Source organism: Dasypus novemcinctus, chromosome 9, assembly GCF_030445035.2.
Source record: "Dasypus novemcinctus isolate mDasNov1 chromosome 9, mDasNov1.1.hap2, whole genome shotgun sequence".
Classification (NCBI taxonomy): domain Eukaryota; kingdom Metazoa; phylum Chordata; class Mammalia; order Cingulata; family Dasypodidae; genus Dasypus; species Dasypus novemcinctus.
The window spans coordinates 100857947-100879488 of NC_080681.1; the positions used below are offsets into that span (position 1 = coordinate 100857947).

A 21542-nucleotide genomic window follows, 5' to 3' on the forward strand; every position below is an offset into this window, starting at 1 on the left:
CTGCAACTAAGGACAATTCTTTGGGGATGGAAATCTGTGAAAAGCACTTGACATTGAGCATGGTACATAGTAAGTATGCAATAGATGATGGTTAAAATGCCAAATAGCTAAAAGGGAGTTGTGAAGATTAAATAAACTAATGGGTTTCATGGAAGTGCCTAGCACGGAGGAGGCACTGAAGGAAGGTAGTGGGTTTTTTCCCTGAGACCCTGCTCACTGCCCTCCACCCCACACCTAATACATGCATACGCACACATACGGCACCCTCTTCTTTCAGGGCTGAGCGTTGTGGGAAGACTGAATCCTTCTCCCTGAATCCTTCTTCCCAGCCATCCTGCCACTTTGCATCAACCGTATGGCCATGGAGATGAAACAAGTTTCTTGATGGAAGATAAGAATTGAAAACATATGGAGGGTACTTGTCCAGAGAGCATAAATGACTCTTCATTATAATATAGCAACCAAAGCCTCAAATTAAAAATAAAAGAAGAGCAGCTTTTGCTGCTCTCCAACCACAGAGGAGATTCATTGTCATGCAATCACTAAGAATATTATGTTGATTGGCAAGAGCCAAGCTTTGTAGATGGGACAGAGTTCCCCACAGCTAATCTACAATGAAATTATTCAATGTCAGGCAAAGCTTTAATAATATTGTTCTGGTCTGCGTTGGATGTAAATATCCCACTCTTCATTTTGTAAGCAATCAAAGGGAAGCTTTATAGATGGGGGAGCATGAGTGGTTATAATATCTGTGCTGAAGAACACACGGGCAAAACTGAAAAATCAAAGAACACTGTGCCTTAGGAAGTCTTCCCTTTGTGGCTTATCTCCCATCTCCTCCGTCTGTCCAGTAAGTTGCACATCAGACACATTACAAAAGACCGCACTTTAAATGTTGCCCTTGACATTAATAAACAGTAGAGAATGGGCAAATCAGACTGCAAAAAAAATCACTACTAAGTCCTGGCAATACGGTAACCATCCTTCATCTTGTCTGAGTGCCTAGAATACAAAGGCAGAAGGGGAACTCTTGTTATTTGGGGACCATTGTGTGTTGGGGACTTTATCGGGGCACTGTCACAATTCCAATTAAAGTGCTTGATTGTCACATTCCAGTTAAAGTACTAGACCGTGGAGCTGGGAAGACCTGGATTCCCACCTAGTTCTGCCATGTTCTAGCTGTGTGGTCTTGGGCAAGTTAAGTTCTCTGTGCCTAAGGGTTTTCATCTGTAAAATGATGATAATACCTATCCCACAGGATAATATTGAGAACTAAGTAAAAGAACCTTGTTGCCCAGGGCTGAAATAGACCAGGCTCTCAGTGGTAGGTGTTGTCAGTCACCTGTCATTTTAATCCATCCAACAATCACCTACAGAAGCAATATGTGTCCTCATTTTCAGATAAAGGAATTGAAGGCCAGAGAGGTAAAATTTATGGCTCAAGGGCACTCAGCTAAGGCCAAGCATTGGGATTTAACTGTAGGTCTCTCTGAGCCCAAAGTCTGCCCCCTTTCCGTTCACCATCAGCCTCCGGGCAGCAGGGTTTGGGGTGGAAAAGAAGGTGGGGTTGGAAACGAGTCCCCATTCATCTCCTCCAGGTCCCGGCGGAGGAGCCAGGTCAGCGTGGTCTGATTATGAACAGCTTGTTAAGTAAAGAGCAGTGAGCGTCTGAGAGGGACTTTTTAAAAAGGATCGACTTTTATTTATAGTGACGTTCCAGTCATTAATTTCGAAGGAAGAGAGCCCAAAGCAGAAGCAGGTTCATTAAAAATTTGACATTAGTAATTTAATTAAATTGGGTCTTTGCGTCTCGTTGCAGAAAATGAAACGTTAGTTCTACACGGCTTCTCAGCCCATTTCCCCTGGTTGGCTCCCTCCCCGCACTTCAGCTTGCTTTCTTCTCCAAATGTTTACCTGGCCCACCCCTCCACCCCCAATGCTCAAAAGCACACACGCATCACTGTCACCTCCTCCCTGGCTTCATCACCACCTCTAAGAAAGCAGACCGCAAGGGCGTGGGGGGAACGCTGACTGGGGTGAACAGAGCGGTGCTGAAGGTTAGCTCTTTCATGGGGGCATCTCACCTGTGGCAAGAAAGCATTCTTTAGATTTTTTTCCAGAGATTATTATTTTTTTATTGTCTTTTTTTAAAAAAGATAAATAGATCACATAAAACGTTACGTTAAAAAACCCAAGAGCTTCCCATATACCCCACACCCCACCCACCCACACTCCTCCCACATCAACATCCCCTTTCATCAGTGAAGCACATTCATTGCATTTGGTGAACACACTCTGGAGCACTGCCACACCACGTGGACCATAGTTTATATTGTAGTTCACGCTCTTCCTCCAGTCGATCCAGTGGGTAATGGCAGGATAAACAACGTCCTGCATCTGTCCCTGCGATATCATTCAAGACAACTCCAAGTCCTGAAAATGCCCCATATCACACCTCTTCCTCTCTCTCCCTGCCCTCAGCAATTCCTGTGGCCACTATCTCAACATCAATGATACAGTTACTTCCATTGCTAGAGTCACAACAGTTCTATAGTAGAAAACCAGCAAGTCCACTCCAATCCATATTTTATTCCTCCATCCTGAGGATTCTGGGATGGCAATATCCACTCCACCTCTAAACTGAGAGGGAGCTTAGATCCCACATGGCTGATGAATGGGAATCTCCTGCTTGCAGATGTAGATTCTCTCAGTTCCCTGGTGTGGTGGTTGACCATCCTCACCTCCCTATTGGCTAACCTGGGTAAGTCCAATGAACTGGAGAGTAGGTGTAGTAACTCTGCTGAGGCTCAGGGCCCAGCTGGCACATGGACAGTCCAGAGATTCAAGTCTCTTGGGCATACACCAACTGTAGTGCCAACCACAAATTCAATAAAAGGGACAGAAGAGGCATGTATGGAGAGGTCACATCCGAGTCCAACTCCATCACACTCAAGAGCACGAATTCCAAAGTAGGGCCCACTGGCAAGGCACTGAACTCCAGATCCATCTGCCATGACCATAGAACCTGTGTGTCTCCGTAGCCCTCAGGAGCACCACTACCTGAGGTTGTATCTACTTTGGCTGTCTCTGGGATCCTGCTGAGTCGTGCATAAGCGCCACCCCTCTGATGACCTCCTGGCTCATTTTGAAGTTTAGTTCTTAAGATGAACTCCCCCACAGAAAAGCACATGCCTCTGGAGGGCAGGGCCTCGTGTGGTCAGGCTCGCTGCTATTGTCCCAGTACTCAGAGCCGTGAGCCTGCAATGAGTATTTGTTGCGTGAAGGAATTAAATCATGAATGAATGAATAACTCCCCAAACAACTAATTAATGAACACACAAATAGCTCCCACAAGCACCAGGCACTGCGTTAAAGGCTCCGTCTCAGTTTGCTAGGGCTGCCGTGACAAAGTACGCCTCTCACGAGGTGGCTTAAAACTGCAGCAGATGTACCGTCTCGCAGCTCTGGAGGCTAGAGTCCAAAAGCGGGGTGTTGGCAGGGCCATGCTCCCTGAGAACCTGGAGTAGAGAGACCTTCCTAAGCTCCTCCGGCTCCTAATCCTTGGCAGTCCTTGGTTTGCAGACATATTACCCAGTCTCTGCCTCTATCTCCTGATGGCCTTCTCCCTCGTGTCTGTCTGTCTCTGTGTCTGTTTCCCTCATCTTATAAGGACACCAGTTGTACTGGATTAGGGCCCACTCTAATCTAGTTTGGCCTCATTAACGATTTACATATTCACAGACCCTATTTCCAAATAGTCACATTTTTATGGGAGTTGGGCAATATCTTTTTGGGGGGACACAGTCTCCAGGAGATGCCTGAGGGCCAGAGCAGCCCTCCTTTGTGACCCCTACCATTCAACAGAGTGGTATCGGGGCCCATTTGTGAGCCCCTACTATGTGGTCGGCGCTGCGCCTGCCCCATGGCATTGATTATTGGTTATCCCTGCAATCGCTTGATGTTATTGTCCTCAATTCTTTCTCCAAGGATTGGAGGAAACCAAGGGCCAGAGAGGTCACATGGCTAACGGTCACACAGAATAAGTCAGGGACGGTGCCTGGGTTCAGACCAGATCAGACTGAAAAGTCTGCTGTTTCCCTCCAAGCCAAACTGCCTCTCCCTGAAGAGGAGGAGAGGAAGCAGGAGGGAGAGGCTTCTTTGCAAGGTTCTGAGATCATTGAGGCTGGTAGATAGTCCTGTAGGGCCACAGAAAGAGGGTGCTACAGGGGTCTGGGGACGCCTCTGCAGACCAAGCCCGCTCATCTCCACTCTCTCATCTTCATCATCAACAATCCATCACTTCAGGCTTCCTGACCTTCTCAGCTCTCTCAGGCCTCAGGGCCTCTGCACATGCCATTTCCTTTATCTGGAACTGGAATACCCTTTTTAGCCTGGATAAATCTTACTGTCACCTCCTCTAGGAAGTCATTCCTGACCACCCAGAATGGGTTAGGTACCCTGCCTGTTCCCTATCCCATCACAACACCTTTTTTTTTTTTTGGGGGGGGGGGTTGGACATTGTCTCTCATCATACTTTTTTTTTTTTGTCTTTATTTATTTTTTTAATATTACCTTCAAAAAATTTGAGGTCCCCATATACCCCCAACCCCTCTCACCCCACTCCTCCCCCCATAGCAACAATCTCATCCATCATCATGAGACATTCATTGCATTTGGTGAATACATCTCTGAGCACCGCTGCAGCTCGTGGTCAATGGTCCACATCATAGTCCACACGCTCCCACAGTCCACCCAGTGGGCCATGGGAGGACCTACAATGTCCAGTAACTATCCCTGCAGCATCACCCAGGACAACTTCAAGTCCTGAAAATGCCTCCACATCTCATCTCTTCCTCCCATTCCCCACACCCAGCAGCCACCATGGTCACTTTATCCACACCAATGCCACATTTTCTTCGATTACCAATCATTATAGTTCATGAATAGAATATCAGTAAGTCTACTGTACTGTGGACCTTGGAATGGTTGTGTCCACTCCACATCTGTATCAAGAGGGGTCTTAGATTCCACATGGATGCTGGATGCAATCCTCCTGCTTTCAGTTGTAGGCACTCTTGGCTCCATGGTGTGGTGGTTGACCTTCTTCAACTCCATGTTAGCTGAGTGGGGTAAGTCCAATAAATCAGAGTGTAGGAGCTGAAGTCTATTGAGGCTCAGGGCCTGGCTATCATATGGTCAGTCCAGAGATTCAGATCCCCTGGGTATATATTAAACCCCAGCACCAACTACAGTTCTGGTAAAAATAACAGGAGAGGCTTGTGAAAAAAGATCACACCTGAGTCCAGCTCCATCACACAGAAACACAAACTCCAAAGAAGGGCCAACTGCCGTCACAACACTTAGCACACCTTTAATCGTCCACATCTGAACTGGCCTGGAAGTTTAAATTCACTTGTGTTGGTCTCTCTGTATGCCAGTCTCTGTCCTAAGCACTTCATGTGACAGAACTCATTTAATTCTCACAGCAACCCATGTGAAAGGTATTGTGGTCTCCATCCTGCAAACAAGCTGAGTCCCCAAGAGATTAAGAGACTTGCTCGAGGTGCCACAGGTGTGAGCCGGTCAGGCCAAGATGTGACTCCTGAGTCTGCACTCTCCACTCCCTAGAGCTGCTCAGAGATGGCCTGGAGAGGGACTTGGACAGAGGTCTGGACATGGCTGTGACCCCTTGCCCTTACCCTAGAGGGGACAGCCAGGAATAGTGGGGGAGATCAGGGCAGTTCCAACTCAACAGAGAAGACAGAGGGCAGGAGAAGCTGGGCCACAGTTGAACGGGTGCAGCACCAGCACAGAGGAGCTGCATCCTCCTTCCCGCCCTCCTAACTGGCAGGTCATGATGATCTTGCAATCACACAAAGGCCATTTCCTTTGGCTAATGAGCATGCACATGGGATTGCTATTGCCCTGGCTGCACATTGTACATCGTGTTCCTCCACTCCAGCTTTTCCCCTGTAAGCGGGTCAAGCTGATCAGACCGCGGATCTTTGTCTTCCCTACTCACTCCTTATTCTCGCACAAACCACCTCTACAACTCCCTCTAACCTGCTGGGCCACAGTACCCTCTGGCTGCCAGGGCAGACCACCCATGAAAGAAAGGGCACCTACTCTAGACCATGCACTGTGACAGGCCCTTCCATGGTGTTTAATAAGGAAGAGTGTAAAGTTGAAATGAGGGCACCCTCGCCCAAGAGATTAAAGTCATTTCCCTGCCCGGAGTCTCTTAAGTGATGGAGTTAGACAGAATTCAAATCCAGGGCTGTGCATTACAGAAAATTGGAGACCTGGACGTCCAGTTATAAATCTCATGTGTGGCCCCTTCTTAGCATTTGCCCTCTTGCAAGTAACCCAGTCTTGGGGAACCGACATCCTTGAGAGGCGGGCAGGTGGGCTGGGCCAGCTCTGTTTTACCGAAGAAGAATGAGCCCCAGGGGCCTGACTTGGGTCAGGAGGTGCTGCTGGGAAGGAGGGTATCAGCCTCGAGCTCACGGATGTGTCTCCCCTCTCCTCACAGTTCTCCCCAGCCACACGTGCGGAAACCCAGGCAGGCTGCCCAACGGCGTCCAGCAGGGCACCACCTTCAGCCTCGGAGACAAAGTCCGCTACAGCTGCAACCCTGGCTTCTTCCTGGAGGGCCATGCCGTGCTCACCTGCCACGCCAGCTCCGAGAACAGTGCCACGTGGGACTTCCCGCTGCCCTCCTGCCGAGGTAGGTGGTCAGAGAAGGGTCTGAGGGAGTGGCTGGCCGCTGGGAGGGAACTTCAGTATGCCTAGATGGGGTCATGTGTCAGGGGGCAGCTGCTTCTCCATACACCCCAGGAGGGTCCTTGGGGTCCCCAGCCTCCCCAGACCTCCTGGTGTGCCCTCCCTCAAATTCCTTCCCGTACACCAACATGTATTTTCAGCCAATCTGCCCTCACCTCCTGCCCTCCCGTCTCAGAAGAAACATCATCTCTCTTCTCATCTCTCTCTCGGGCACTGATCTCTTCCCCTGCCACTTTAGTACTGATCTCTCCTCGACTGTTAGTCTTTTTTCTTTCCTATAATTTCAGCCTCTCCTTATTTAGTGGTTTCTTCCTCTTAACCTCCAAATGTCTTCACAGCATCTTTACCCCAACCCACTCCCCCCTCCCCAAACAAAACCCTATCACCCTTCAATGCTATGGCTTCCTCCCGTCCCAGAAAAGGTGACCAACTTGTCCCAGTTTTTCCAGGACTTTCTTGGTTTCACCTCTGAAAGTCCCATGTCTTGGGAACCCCTTAGTCAAACCAGGCCGGCCAGTCACCCTACTTCCAGCCTATTCCTTATTGCCCTCCCACCCACTCATAATAACCAAGCTTATTTCTAAAACGTTCCTAATGGCTCTTGTCTGATGATAAAAATGAGAGCTTAGAAAATACAGAAAAGAATAAAGGAAACAAATTTCACTCACTTTAAACTAGATGTGCATGTATTTCCTTCCTGTCTTCTTCCAAGTAGTATATAAAAACATGTTCATAGTTGAGATTATGGTGCATGTAGATACTTTATAACCACATTTTTTAGGAGGTACCGGGGATCAAACCTAGGACCTCATACATGGGAAGCAGGTGCTTAACCACCTGACTACATCCACTCCCCTAAAAATACCTTTTTACAAATCTAACATCGAACTGTAGGGTTTTCCCATGCCACTAACAAAGCCCAGCCCCTTGAGAGCGCCATCCAACCTTGTCTCTTCCTTACCTCCCGTTTACTCCGCTGCAGGCTGAACTTTGCCTCCAATATTCTTCATTATGTTGCCAAATCAGGCGGGAATTCTTAGGGCCCTTATATTTCTTGACCTCTCAACAGCCTTTTGCACTATTGACCACTCTTTTCTGCTTGAAACACTCCTTTGTAAATTCCATGGATCTCAGAACACCAAGATATAGGTCTGGGAGGATCATTTTTAGGAATTGAGAAATGGTTGGAACAACTAGTTTCTCAGTTTCTCCTTTGATTTAAGTTTTCTCTTCCTTTTGGAGGAAGCTTTTCTGTAATTACTATCAAAAGGCTAGCTCCTGGGATGAGGCGCCCTCTTCTTCCCCCACCCCCATGCCCCCGTCACCATACACATTTTTATGTCTATACCAGAGATGGCAAAAACTTGGCACATACATCTCTTCCCCTTCTTCCCACTCCCATGGCAGACATAACTAATTGATCAAAGCACTCCTTCTGCTTGAGTACAGACACAGCTGTGAATTCCTTCTCAAGGCAAGCTACAACAAGTTAATCACTGGCCACTTGACTTGACATTTGGTTAGCATTCCTCATCCAATAGTTTCTGCCTCAGTTGTGTTGACCCTTGTTGGTGGAGCCCAAGAGAATCAGAGTCCCCTCTCTGGCCTTCCTAAGTGCCATCCTAACCCAGGACATGCCTTTGAGTGGCTGACCCCAGAAATGACCAGGCCAATCAGGTGAGACCTTGGCCCCCAAACACATGTGTGAGGCCTTGTGGGGCCTAACCATAGCCTGAAGTTCTGTTTGCCCTTCCTTATAGCATTCCTAACCATCCCCCCAAGTTTAACATTCTGACCTTCCAATGAGGGGTGTCAGAATTGTGACATGATGATAGAATATGAAACAAGTATGAAACATGATAGTAAATGAAAGCAGGTGTTTAATTTGTCAAATCTACACCATTCTCTTTCTTTCTACCAGACCATAAATATCATTCTCTTTTAATTAAGACAGAAACTAAAAACAAATGTAAACCAATTATTAGATACAGAAGGAGTGTCAACTTACTCTTTGATATTTAAGTATAATGTGGACAAATATCCATCCATGGGAAAACCACTGTCCCTCCGATATTTAGAAATTGTCATCAGTTTAAGCTTCCCCTAGCTCTTGAACTCACTGCTAGGCTTTACCTCTCTTGACTCTGCTCTGCCAACTTAGGTGGGGTAACTTGGCCCATTTTTCTTGACCCGTCCCCTCACCCCACAAGACACTACTTATGCGTGATGTTGACATGTAGCAAAGTTTTTATCAAAGGTTTATGGCAATGTGGGAGCTTACATGGCAAAAATGCAAATGACTTAAAGTATTAAGCATCATGATCTTCAAAGTCTTTTGGCCCCTTCTCCCTGGAAACTTCTCCTTGGCTTCCTACTTTGCAGATTCCAACTTCCTGTCTGGAGTCCATGCTGCCCTCCCTTCTTTTTTTCAACTCTCTCCTCTTTGCTCCCTCTTGCACTAAGTCCCATTTCAAGACTTCAGTCAAAGTCTTATTCAGGGAAGGCTGAGCCACTCCTGGTTTTGCCATCAACTTCCAGTCCAGGTATCTGATGCTTTCCTTTCCCACCCAAACCATTTAGGTAGAGAGTTCTGAGCAAAGAGAGTTCTCACCCTAAAGGAAACTTTGACACTGACTGTTATGTTTTTTGATGATCCCATTAATCAAAGGTAAGTGATGAGAGCTACCTCATGGACATCTTTCTCTGCCAGGTCACAGGTCAGGCCATGGCCTTGCTTGGGGTATGTCAGGGGATATGGGACAGTGAGGGACCTTTCACTGCCAGGAGCCTGGCTTGGCCTTTTCTCTTGGAACTTGCAGTGCGTTGAGCAATGTTCCTGTCTACCCGGAACCTCAGAATGTGACCTTGGTTGGAAATAGGGTCTTAGCAGATGCAATTAAGGTTAAGTTCAAGGTGAGATCATCCTGGATTGGGGTGGGCCTTCAGTCCAATGAGAACAGCTTTCTAAGAGACAGAGAAGGACACACAGAGGCAGGGAAGAAGGCCAGGTGAAGACAGAGGTGGAGAGCAGGTACGTAATGCCACCAGCCAAGGAATGCATGAAACTGAAAGAGGCAGAAAAGGATCCTCCCCTAGAGACTCTGCAGGGAACGTGGCCCTGCTGACACCTTAGTTTTCAGACTTTTGGCCTTCAGAACTGTGGGAGAATGAATGTCGGTATTTTCATCTGGCTGGTTGGTAGCGTTTAGTGAGGACAGCCCTAGGAAACAAAGAGAGCTTCTCACTCCTCTTAGAAGATTTTATCTCTACATGGCTTCTTCTGTTTGGAGTTGGGGGATGTCTCCTCAATCCTCCCTCCAAGCCTATGCTCTATCCTAAGCTTTAGGTCAATAGGTATATCAAACTCTCCCCTGAACCCCTCCCTGAAATGTCCTTCCTATGCTTCAAACTAGGTATATCCAAAATCTAACTCTGTTTTCTTCCAACCTGCTCTTTTTTGCTACCTTCCCTATGTCAGGGAAGAGTGTCACCATCCACCAAGGTGGCCAAGCCAGACACCTTAACTCCTCACTTTTCTTTACCTCCTCCTCAGTTACCAAGTCCTGTTGAACTGCCCCCCTCCATGTCACTATTCAGGAGGTCACAGCAATGGTCCACTCCTTGCCCCCAACCCCTACACCCTCCTCCATTCTTCAGTGCCTAGTGAGCTTCCTAAAATGCACATCTGATAAAATCACTCATTACTTAGAATCCCTCAAGCGAGTAGCTCTTCATCACTGGCAAGGTCAAGTTCATCTACCTTAGTGGGGAACACAAGGACCTTCTGACAAGAGGTTTAGGCTGATCTTTCTCATCTTCCTCTTAGTCCTCTCTTAAGTACCTTCCAATTTAGTCTCACCAGAGTATACTCCCCCCTCAAACATACTAGGAAAGCCAGGTAAGGGTGTCAAAGCTCGCTTTCAGGAGGGCTTCTAGACTCACTTCTGCCCAAGGAGCTGAGAAGTGGTTCTGCTCAAAGGCCGGGATGGAACAAAATGGTTCTCAAGTCTTCTGAGCCCCCAGCACACCCCCTCCCATTCCCTGTGCTCCAGATCCACACCTCTATGCTAATTTCCCCTGAGCTGTAAGAATATACTAAAAATCATTCTCAATAACATCAGTGATTCTCTGAAAGTGATTTTGCAAGATGCCCTTCCTTAGGAGGCCAGGCTAAACAGGAATGAAGCATGCTCACCATGCTCTCACTCTGTGCCAGGCACAGCAGTCATACCAGAGTTAACATTTCATACTCAGGAAAGCTAAAAGCCTTTTGGCCTTTCTACCTCTCATGTAGAAATCTCAAGGGCTGGCATCTGTGAGCAGATAAACCTCATCCACTGGGCAGTGGTCCGTAAATATTTGCTGAATGAATGAATGGTTGGATGGGTCTAGTTCATGATCAGGATCCTACAAGCTTACAAGCACAAAGGGGAAATTACTGCCCTGGATTACTGCCACCTGCCCAGCAGCTCTGAATGACATAATCTTTTTAAGTCCAAAACTTCCCAGAGCAGGCCAGAGAGTTGTATGTACCCGCTTTGTCCTGGAAATACCATGTGCCTGACCAAAACGTGGGCTCCATCTTGGGACAGGATGCTCAAGGGGGAATAGGGAGCAGCTGTGATCAGGAGGGCAGAAGAGAGGTGAGGCTGACCCCCAAGGAGGTAGCCAGTTGACCTGCGTGCCAAGTCCCAGGAGCCTGGCCCATCAAAGCTTAGTCCAGCTGACAGAGTGAAGGAGGCATAGCCAATGACCTCCCTGCACTTTGTGTCACTCAGAGCCCAGATCAAAGCACAGGTCTCAGCTTTGTGGAAACTCTTTGATCTAAGAAGAGGAAGATCACATGGATTTCAGCAACTGGCCTCTGACTTGAGAGAGCCATTGGCCCTAGATCAAACGAGGCCACATGGGGAAGGAATGGTGTTTGAAGGCTCTGAGGGCCGAGAGGCAGGTGGTGCTGAGAAAGGTGGCCAGAGCAAGAAATGCTTGGCCTCTGAGGTTCAGCCAAATGCAGCGGGCAGCCACCAGCCTGTGGAAAGAGGCACTTGGTCTGTAGAAGCTTGGACTACAAGAACCGAGTTGCATTCCAAATGTTCTGCCCCGGGGGAGGAATCTGCAGAATATGAAACAGGTAGCGGTGACAGGTCTGAAAGGACAGGTTAAGTTCAACCCTAGCTGTGCTAGCCATAGCTCTGTGGCTGCCAGCATGTTCCAAAGTGGGAACACAAACAGCAGGCTTACCAGGTTGATTCTTATTCATTCATTCACTTAGTTATTCAGCAACTTTTTATTGAGTACCTATTTCTATGTGCTAGCAAATCAGTTGTTGATTCATTCATTCATTCTTTTTTTTTTGTCCAAGTGATCTTTTTTTTAATTATTAAATTGTCTTTTTTTAAAAATATATATAGATCACAAAAAATGTTACATTAAAAAATATAAGAGGTTCCCACATACCCCATGCTCCACCTCCCCACTCCTCCCACATCAACAACCTCTTTCATCATTGTGGCACATTCATTTTATATGGTGAATACATTTTGGAGTACTGCTATACCACAAGGATTATAGTTAACATTGTAGTTTACGCTCTCCCCCAGTCCATTCATGTTGTGAGCGATTAAGGCAGCATGCATAGAATCTACCTTTCAGCAATGCCGGTAACATGGCCGCCCGGACTGATACAACAATAGCTTAGGTCACCCTCTCCCTTCTTTGCGGAACTAGTTCGCGCCAAAAGTGCTTACCCGCCTGTCTGCCTTCTGCCCTAGCAACAGCAGCTGCCAACCCCAGACCGCCACCTATCCTTACCCGCCACCCCCCTCCTCCCTAGAGTATATATGCTCAGTCCCCTCAATAAAATTTTGCAGCTTGATCAGAATACTGTCTTGCTGTCGTTCTTTGTGTCTCTTGTCCCATACCATTCTTCCCTCATAGGACCTGGAGTCTCCGTTGATTGTCCCGTGGGCCGGGACACATTCAGTGGGTTATGGCAGGATATATAATGTCCAGCATCTGTCCCTACAATATCATTTAGGACAACTCCAAGTCCCGAAATGCCCCCACATCTCATCTCTTCTTCTCATTCTTCATTGAGCATCACCTTGAGTGCCAATGACTGATCTTCTAGTACGTGCTGCTTGTGTCCAAATTCCATGATTTCCTGAAGTTCCCATTCTAACAATAGGAAAGTAAAAAATGCAAAAAAAAATGAATGAGCAAACAAATGTCAAGGTGTAATAGAAGCTATGATGGAAATAAAGTAGGTATGGATGAGGAAGGCTATTTTACACTGAGCAGTTCAGAAAGGCCTCTGTGAGTGGAGGACATATGAACTGAGTCATGAATAGCAAAAAGGAGCCTATTATGTGAAGACTCAGTGAAGGACATTCCAGGCAAAAGGAACAGCAGGTGCAAAAGCCCTGAGGTGGGAAAGAGCATGACTTGTAGAGGAACAGAAAACACATCCACGTAGTAAAAACAAGAGGTTTTTTTTCTTTCTTTGTATTAAATTTTATTGGAATTATATATTTACACACACACACATCCAAAAATTTGTCATTTTAACTATTTTTATGTGTACAGTTCATTGACACTAATGACATTTACAAATGTTGTGCTACCACTACCAAAACTTTTTCATCACCATGAATAGAAACTCTGTACCCATTAAGCAATAATTCCCCCTTCCCTTTCTTCACGTCTCCTGGTAACCTCTAATCTACTTTCTGTCTCTATGAATTTGCTTATTTTAGATATTTCATATAAGTGGAATCATACAATGTTTGTCTTCTTTTTTCTGGCTTATTTCACTTAGCATGTTTTCTCCATTCATCCATGTGGTAGCATGTATCTGATCTTCATTCCTTTTTATTGGTTGAATAATATTCCATTGTGCCTGTAAACTACATTTTGTTTATGTATTCATCTACTGATGGTTACTTGTGTTGTTTCCACCTTTTGGTCATTGTGAATAATACTGCTATGAACACTGGCATGTAGGTATCTCTGTTTAATCCCTGTTTTCAGTTATTTGGGGTATATACCCAGTAGTGGAGTTGCCAGGTCATATGGTAATGCTATGTGTGTTTAACTTGTTGAGAAATCAAACATTTTTCATAGTGGCTGCAACATTTTATATTCCCATCAGCAATGCATGAGATTTCTAATTTCTCTGCATCCTCACCAACATTTGTTGTCTTTTTTTTTTCCTTGATAATAGCCATTCTAGTGGGTATGAAGTGGTATCTTATTGTGATCTTGAGGTGCATTTCCATAATTACTAATGATGCTGAACATCTTTTCATGTGCTTATTGGTAATTTACATTTTTTTGTTGGAGAAATGTCTACTCAAGTTCTTGGTACATTTTTTAAATTGGCCTTTTTGTGGTTGAATTCTAAGAGTTTGGACATTAAAACCTTATCATATATATGGTTTCCAAATATTTTCTCCCATTCTGTGGTTTTTCTTTTCACTTCTAGATCCTTTGATGCACACACTTTTTAAATTTTGATGAAGTCTTATACATTTTTTCTTTTATTGCTCATGCTTTTGGTTTTATAGTATAAATCCATTGCCAAATGCAAGGTCATGGAGCATGCAGGGGTTTTAAGCAGGGATGTGATGTAATTTGTCTTATTTTATAAATGATCCCTCTTGATGTTAGAAGGGAAAGGAATTGTAATTGGGCCAGAGACCAGGCAGCAGGACCAGTTAAAAGGCTATTGCAGACATCCAGCCTGGAAATGATAGATCTTGGTTAAGGTGGTTATGAGAGATATGGAAAGGAGTGGAAAGATCAGGCCACAGTTTGAGGGAATAGCCAAAAGATCTTGCCAATGAATTAGATGTAGGTGCTGAAGGAAGGACAGGCCAGGGCTGACTCCTGGGCTCTTTCTGGAGTGCCTGGGTGGATAGGGAGGCTGTTTAGCAGGGGTTAGGGGGCACATGCTCTAAGGAGAATCAAGATGAACCATTTTATCCAGGTAAAGTTTGAGAGGCCTGTGAGACAGTCAAGTGAGGATATTAATTCTGCAGCTGGGGAGAGCCCTGAACTAAGAAAAGATACAGGAGAGGGATAAGAGACCTTGGGACAAGGATGTAGATAGCCAAGAGGATCTATGCCACAGGCTGGGCACTTTTGTCAGATGAAATTAAACAACATGCAGAAAGCACTGAACACTGTGCCAGGCAGAGTAGATGCTGAGTGATTGAGTACTGTACCTGTGCCCATGGTAACCAGGCACCTCTCCTTACCCTAGGGTTCGAGTCCCACTACTGGGATCATCAAGACTTCTCCCACCACCCTCGTCATCACTGGTATCACAGCACAATATTAAGAATGTAGGCTTTGGCGTCCAATCACCTGCATTCAAATCCTGGCCTTGCCACTCACATACCTCTTGATTGAACAACATGGGGCTACTTACCCCAATCTGTCTCTGCCCCAACTTCCTCATCTGCAAATGGGAATAATAATGTTACTTACCTTATAACATAGAAGTGAAGATCAAGTTGTTAAATGCTAAGCATGCAGGAGAAGGCCTGTGCATTGTAATGACTCAAAGAGGGTTAGCTATCATAGTTCTTACTATTACGACAACTACCGGCCGGCAGTGATTGAGCACTAACTATTCACCAGATACTGCACTAGCCAATTGAATCCTCTCCAAACTCCTAAGAAGTTAAGGTATTGTTATCCCCTACCACAAGCAAAGGAACCAAGCTCAGAGAGGTGATGTACTGTTGGAGCTGTTCCAGCCAGGTGGTCCAGAGCCTGAGAGCTTGGCTCTCAGAGGTCCATCCCTGCACAACTCAGGTCAGGGGCTACCCAGCCCCCATGCCTCCCCTCAGCCTTCCTCTTTAATTTGTCCTGGGAGCTCTTTAAGAAAGAAACATCAGGAAGAATATCAGTGAAAAGGTCATACTGGGAGAGCTCTAGACTGCCAAGGACTACTTTTCATTCTTGTCAGGGAAGTCTAAGGCCGAGGCTCAGCCGCCTCCACCTGAGCACAGGGCAGCTGGCCCAGGACGTTTGAGGCAGCACAAAGTGCCCTGTGTCAGGCTCCTCAGACAGAGGAGAGGAAGAACAGGAGGTGACTTTTCACACCCAGAAACCCCCATCTCCAGGGTCTGGTGCCTCCAGGAGCCCACTCAAAGCCCTGTGTCAGGGCTGCACTGCAGTGACCCAGGTCTGAGAGGCAGAGAAATAGATGGCAAGGGCATGGGTTTGGGATCAGACTGTCCTGGGTTCAAATCCTAGCTCCCACATTTAGTAGCTGTGTGACCATGGGCAAGTTCCAAAACTTTGCCGAGCCTCAGTTTCCTCACTCTGTAAAACAAGGGTGATAGTGCCTATCTCTTCGAGCTGTTTGAGGATGACATGAGAAAATGCAAGTAACACATGTAGCACAATGCTTGGCCTATAGTAAAAGCTCAACAAAGACTAGTACCATAGTTGAATACTGTCTCGTGCCCACATGCATCACCTCAGAAGGATTGGGTGGCAGTATCCATAGGAGGAGTCTGGGGGTGGGGCTACAGCAGCATTCGCAGGCAATTGGCAGTTTCTTAATAAGGGGAAGGAGTGTCTTTGAGAAAGCCAAGGATAAAGGGGCAGACTCCAGAGCCCCAATAAGAGGGGACCAGTGAGGTCTAGCAGGTTATTGGGACCCCTGTAGGAATGGGACACTGAGCTCCACAGCTGAAGATCAGAGTGGGGCTCTACAGCTTTGGGGTATCTATGCCCAGACTCCCTCAGTCTTGCCCTTGAGTTCAAGATGGCGGCTTCTCTCCCAGCGTCAAATGGGCTTCTCGTTTCCTCAGAGGCTGAGTGCTGCTGGGGAGGGAAGATGTGGACAGAAGCCCAATACTGAGGACTCTAGACTTCCTAGCACCCGAGATTTTGCACTGGAGTTGGCCTGAAGAGGTGGGGGTGATATGATGCAGGTGCCTCCAACCCTACCTGAAGTTTGTGAGTCAGTGTAGAGTTAACAGGCTTTAAAGAGGCCTGAGGGATAGTTTTCTAAAAGGATAGCTAATTGAAGAAATTTCAGTAGAACTTAAAATTGATCATAAATAGTCATAACCTTGGGAAGGCAGCTATCAGCATAACCCACCTGCACCACAGAATACACATGACTTAATGGCAGTGCAAAATACCCCATCGCAAGAGAAGGAAAAATGTAAATTAATATTTTAAGACTGTGATGTCAACTGAAGGTTATATTTTATGACTCTGAAGTTGTAACCATGAAATATGATGCCTTGTTTAAAGTGTGAGGAAGTCTCCAAATAACTTTTTACAGCATCTTCAATCAAAACAGGATGGTACAAGAGTGAGGGTGTCAGAGGAGCTGGAGGCACCGGGATGGCTAAAATGGCAGAGGTGCCATCTTCAGAGTAGACTGGTAGCTTTGGCTTAGAGGGTCTCAAGCTCTTGAGTCCTCAGTCCCAGCACCATCCAGAGTCATTGACTAAAATTATAAAGTTTGAAAATCACAGGATGCCTTAGAAAATGACTGTCAAGCAGCAAGTAGTGGAGGAGACCACAGTTCTGGTGCCAGAGTGACTCAGCTGGAGTCTTGACTTGGTCACTCCCTGTGGACCTTAAGGAAGTTACCCTCTCTGAATTTCAACTTACTATTTCATTTATTTGTTCAACAGATATTTATTGAGTGCCTTCTGTGTACCAGGAAATAAACAAGGTTCTGGGGACAGAATAGAAATACTCCCTGCCCTCATGGGGTTTACTATCTAGACATTAAATCAGTAATGACAGAATTAATGAATTAAAGTAAGTACCACCAAGAGAAAGTATGTAGTGCTCTGAAAGTGAGTAATGGTGGAGAGCATAGAGGGAGGGGCATTCTTTTTCAGGGAAAAGTCCTTGAGGAAGTGGTAGTTAGATGAGTAACTAAAAGCTAAAGAGGCCCAATGAGGTAGGAAAGAAGGTTCCAGGGAGAGTAAACAGCCCTTTCAAATGCCCTCAAAAAGGAAGACAATGTGAGTATCAGAAGTACCAGGAGGAGGCCAGTGTGGTTCTGGGAAGTGGGGAGGGGGAGACTGGTATGAAGTGACATCTCATAAGGTCCTTGTAAGCCATGGGATATTTTACTTTATCTTGAGTAAAACTGGGAGTTAGGGAAGGTTCTATAGAGAGGAGGGGCATAACCAGGTGTGTGCTTTCTGATATTACTCTGGCCTCTCTGAAGGCTGGCCTGGGGCAGGAGGGATGGTCATGAACCTGGTAGGAGGCTTCACGCTGAGGCTGACCTATAATACCATGTGGCTTAGAATAGAGCAGCACAGTGAGGACAGAGATAGAGCCAAGAGCCATGTAGAAATGTTGACACAATTTGGTCACTGGTTGGGTACAGGGGTGTGGGACAACTTGAGGATGTACCCCAGCCTCTGGCAGGAGGAATGGATTGATGCGTGCTGATACTCTCTGGACAGGAAACTCTGGAAGGTCAGGTTTAGGCGGGTCAAGGATGAGGTCAGTTTTGGTGAGATTAAGTTTGAGAAAAATGCAGGATATTGAGTTGGGTTTGCAAGACTGAGACCTGGCCCAAAGCTGTGGAGTCTTTAGCTTTCTCCAAGACCGGCTTGTCCTCTGGCGTTCCCTCCCTGTTGGTCAGTTGACCACCTAGACGCTCAAGCCGACTGAGCAAGACAGTGTGGGCCGGGTGCCTGGTTAAGACCTCAGGCCGAGGGCCAGGCGCCTGCTGCCCAGCCCTGCACTCCTGAGCCTGCTCTGCCCGCTGCTGACCGCTCTCCTGCCTTCGACCCCTGCCCACTCCACACTCCCCAGCTGCTGCTCTTGGCCTCCTTCAATGTGGATTCTGTCCACAGCCATTCCCCATTCCGGTGGCACCAGTTCCCACCTTTATCCCACTGAATCCTACCCTCCAGTCTCGGGGTCCTCTTTACTGAGCTCCGAACCCCCAGGGCCTCCCCTGTTTATTCCTCGGCACACGCCCTCAATGCCATGTGGGGGAGGGGAGAGAAGGGGGGCCACTGCTCTTCCCGCACAGCCACGTCTCTTCTGGGGCTTCCAGATTACTCAGCAGCATCACCTCCGTCCTGCTGCCCATGCTGAGAACCACGGCGTCTTCCTGGTGCCCATTCCCAGCTGGAGACCAAATGGGATTCCGAGTCTGGCTCTGGAATCCCTTCCACTCGGTCCTGACACCCCCACTGACAGTTGTAACCCTGTCTCCGGGGCTCTCCCTGACTCGGCCTCCACCTCCCCCCACCTCCTGTCCATCCATCACACAGTTACAAGAGTCACTTTCTAAAGCAGGTCTGGGCTTTGACTCCCTGTGTAACACCCTGCGATCTTCTTCTCATCACCCACGGGGGCTCCCCAATACCTGCCGGGTAAATTCCAAACCCCTTAGTGGGACCGTCAAGCTCTTTTAGGAGCTGATCTGTACTGACCTGTTCCATTTCAAGACCCAGAACTCATCTCAGGCATCCTGCGTTTTCATCACTGGCCACCGCCGGCCGTGGCCCAGGCACACCACGTCCGCTCAGCCCCTGCCTCTGGGGCCCCTTTCTCCCTTCTCCCTCCAGCACTCCCCTCCTTTTTCAAGGTTCAGGCTAAATGTCCCCTCTTTCACTACACTCTCCCTAACCCCGCTGCCATCAACAGGGCGAGTGGCGGGATGGTGGGCTCCGGCAGCCCCAGTGACATTGACAAACCTGGGGCTCACTGACAGGCTTCTGCAGCTTATCTCCCTGGTAATGTTCACAATGACATTGTTTACATCAGAAGACAAAGCTGCCTGGGATGTCAGACTCCAGAGCTTCCTGCCAGAGATACCCAAGGTGGAAATGCGGTGCAACCCGATACAACAAACAGCGTCGAGATTGACTAAGCCCAAGCACGGCAAATCTTGTCTACATCCCCTTCCTTCCTCCTCCCTTAGGGCCTGGGCACCTGGGCTGGGGGTGGCAGAGGAGGAAGGGGGGAGCAGAGACGGGGAATAGAATCGCAGCCCGGTCACTCGGCATCTAAGACCCTGCGTGGTCCATCTCGTGCCTTCCTGCCCAGCCCTGGCTCCACCCCTTATTGTCTTTCTGTTTATATTCAGACAATCCCCAGTGACTTGTACATCCCTAAGCATGCAATGTTCACCAACTCCAGCTGCCTTGCTTGCTGCTCCCCCTGCCTGGGATGCCCTCCCCTCCATCCTCACCTGCCAGCTCGGCTTTCAGAACACAGCTAGACGGAAAGGCTCGCTATTACCCCCTGGCCCAAGCCACCATCGCTTCTCATCAGAATCATTGCAACAGCCTCTCCGAGCTCCCCTCCTCTGCCCTTCACCCCTCCAGTCCACATGGCAGCCTGAGGTACCCTGTTAACACTCACATCAGAACACAGCACCTTCTGCTCAGAAGCCTCCGCTCATCTCACTCAGTGTAAAAGCCCGAGTCTCTGCTTGGCCTCTCGGGCCCTCAGCAGTCTGTCCCGCTCACCTCGCCCCCTGCCATATTTCTTGCTCCCTCTTCTCCGGCTGCTTGGGCCTCTTGATGCTCTTCAACCATTTCAGGTCTTTGCAAGGGCTGCCCCATCTTCCTGAGTGCTCTTCCCCCAGATAAGCCCAGCGCTCCCTCCTCACTTCCTTCAGGTCTTTGCTCGAGCCTCAGCTTCTCAGGGAGGCCTTTCCTCACCACCCTCTGGAAAGCCAACACCCTGGCTCTCCATCCCTCGCCTGCGGTCATCACTACCTCTTGTATCAGAGAGGGTGCTCTTTTATCTTGGGCACTGTCTGATTCCCCCCGCCCAGAACGTGAGCTCTGAGAGGGCAGGAGTTTTCATTTTTTTATCCACAGCTGAATCCCAGCACCTGGAGCACGCCTGACATGTCGTAGACTCTCAGTAAATACTTGTTGAGTGATTGAATAAAGGTCTCACCCTGGGTAGCATGGCTCGCTTGCCAGCCCATCCCCACTCTGATATCGTTTTCAATACTCTGAGAAGCAGAGACAAAAATAGGCTTTCACACTCTGGTCCGGTCCCGGCCCAGTGCTTGGTGCTGGTGCTCAGTTAATGGGTGTGGGAGGGAAGCATTGACAAGCACCTGCACCAGGCTCATTTAGGAATAGATTCATACTTCTATTGAAATGGCCCTTGACCCTGTAGAATGACATTAAGGAGAACAATTCAGAGCCACTAAATAAGCTTATGTTTACCTCCTGTGTAATCCGCTCCTGTAACTCCTTCCATCAGGTCCATCTCTTCATGAGGATGTCCACAGACACACCCAGCTCTGGATGGCCAAACCTCAACTCCTGCTCATCCACCCTCCAGAGGAAGCCCCAGTTAATGGCAGTTTTACCCATCCAGATACTGATCCAGAAATCTGTAGTTCTTCCCTCCCATTTCCTGAGTTCTGTAAATTCTACTTTCTAAAGAACTCTCAAAGAAGTCCCCTACCCAAACTCCCATGGCCTTAGCTCACTTTGGTGACTGTGTCTGCCAAGGCCATCCTGCCTGCTCCTTTGACTCAGACCTCCTCTCAGCCTCAGCCAGAGTAACCTTTCTAACATGCAAATTTAATCCTATTTCTTTACTACCTTTGATCTTCAAGATAAAGTAGGAGGAAAAGGAGAACTGAACATCTGTTGGGTAGCTACTGTATGTGGATCACTGGCAAATGTTAGTGACTTCCACATTGATTCTCTCACTGAGTTATCACAACAAACCATTTTACAAAAAGGAAACTGAGACTTAGAGAAATAAATTGCCAA

At 47.5% G+C, this 21542-nt stretch overlaps 1 protein-coding gene across 1 annotated transcript in view; it reads left to right on the top strand.

The window, feature by feature from the left end:
• CSMD2 (CUB and Sushi multiple domains 2) overlaps positions 1-21542 on the top strand; it is a 671930-nt gene that overhangs the window by 234711 nt on the left and 415677 nt on the right. The window contains exon 4 of the mRNA XM_058303940.2: positions 6533-6727. Within this exon, the coding sequence (XP_058159923.1) occupies positions 6533-6727 (195 nt within the window). The remainder of the gene's footprint in view (positions 1-6532; positions 6728-21542) is intronic.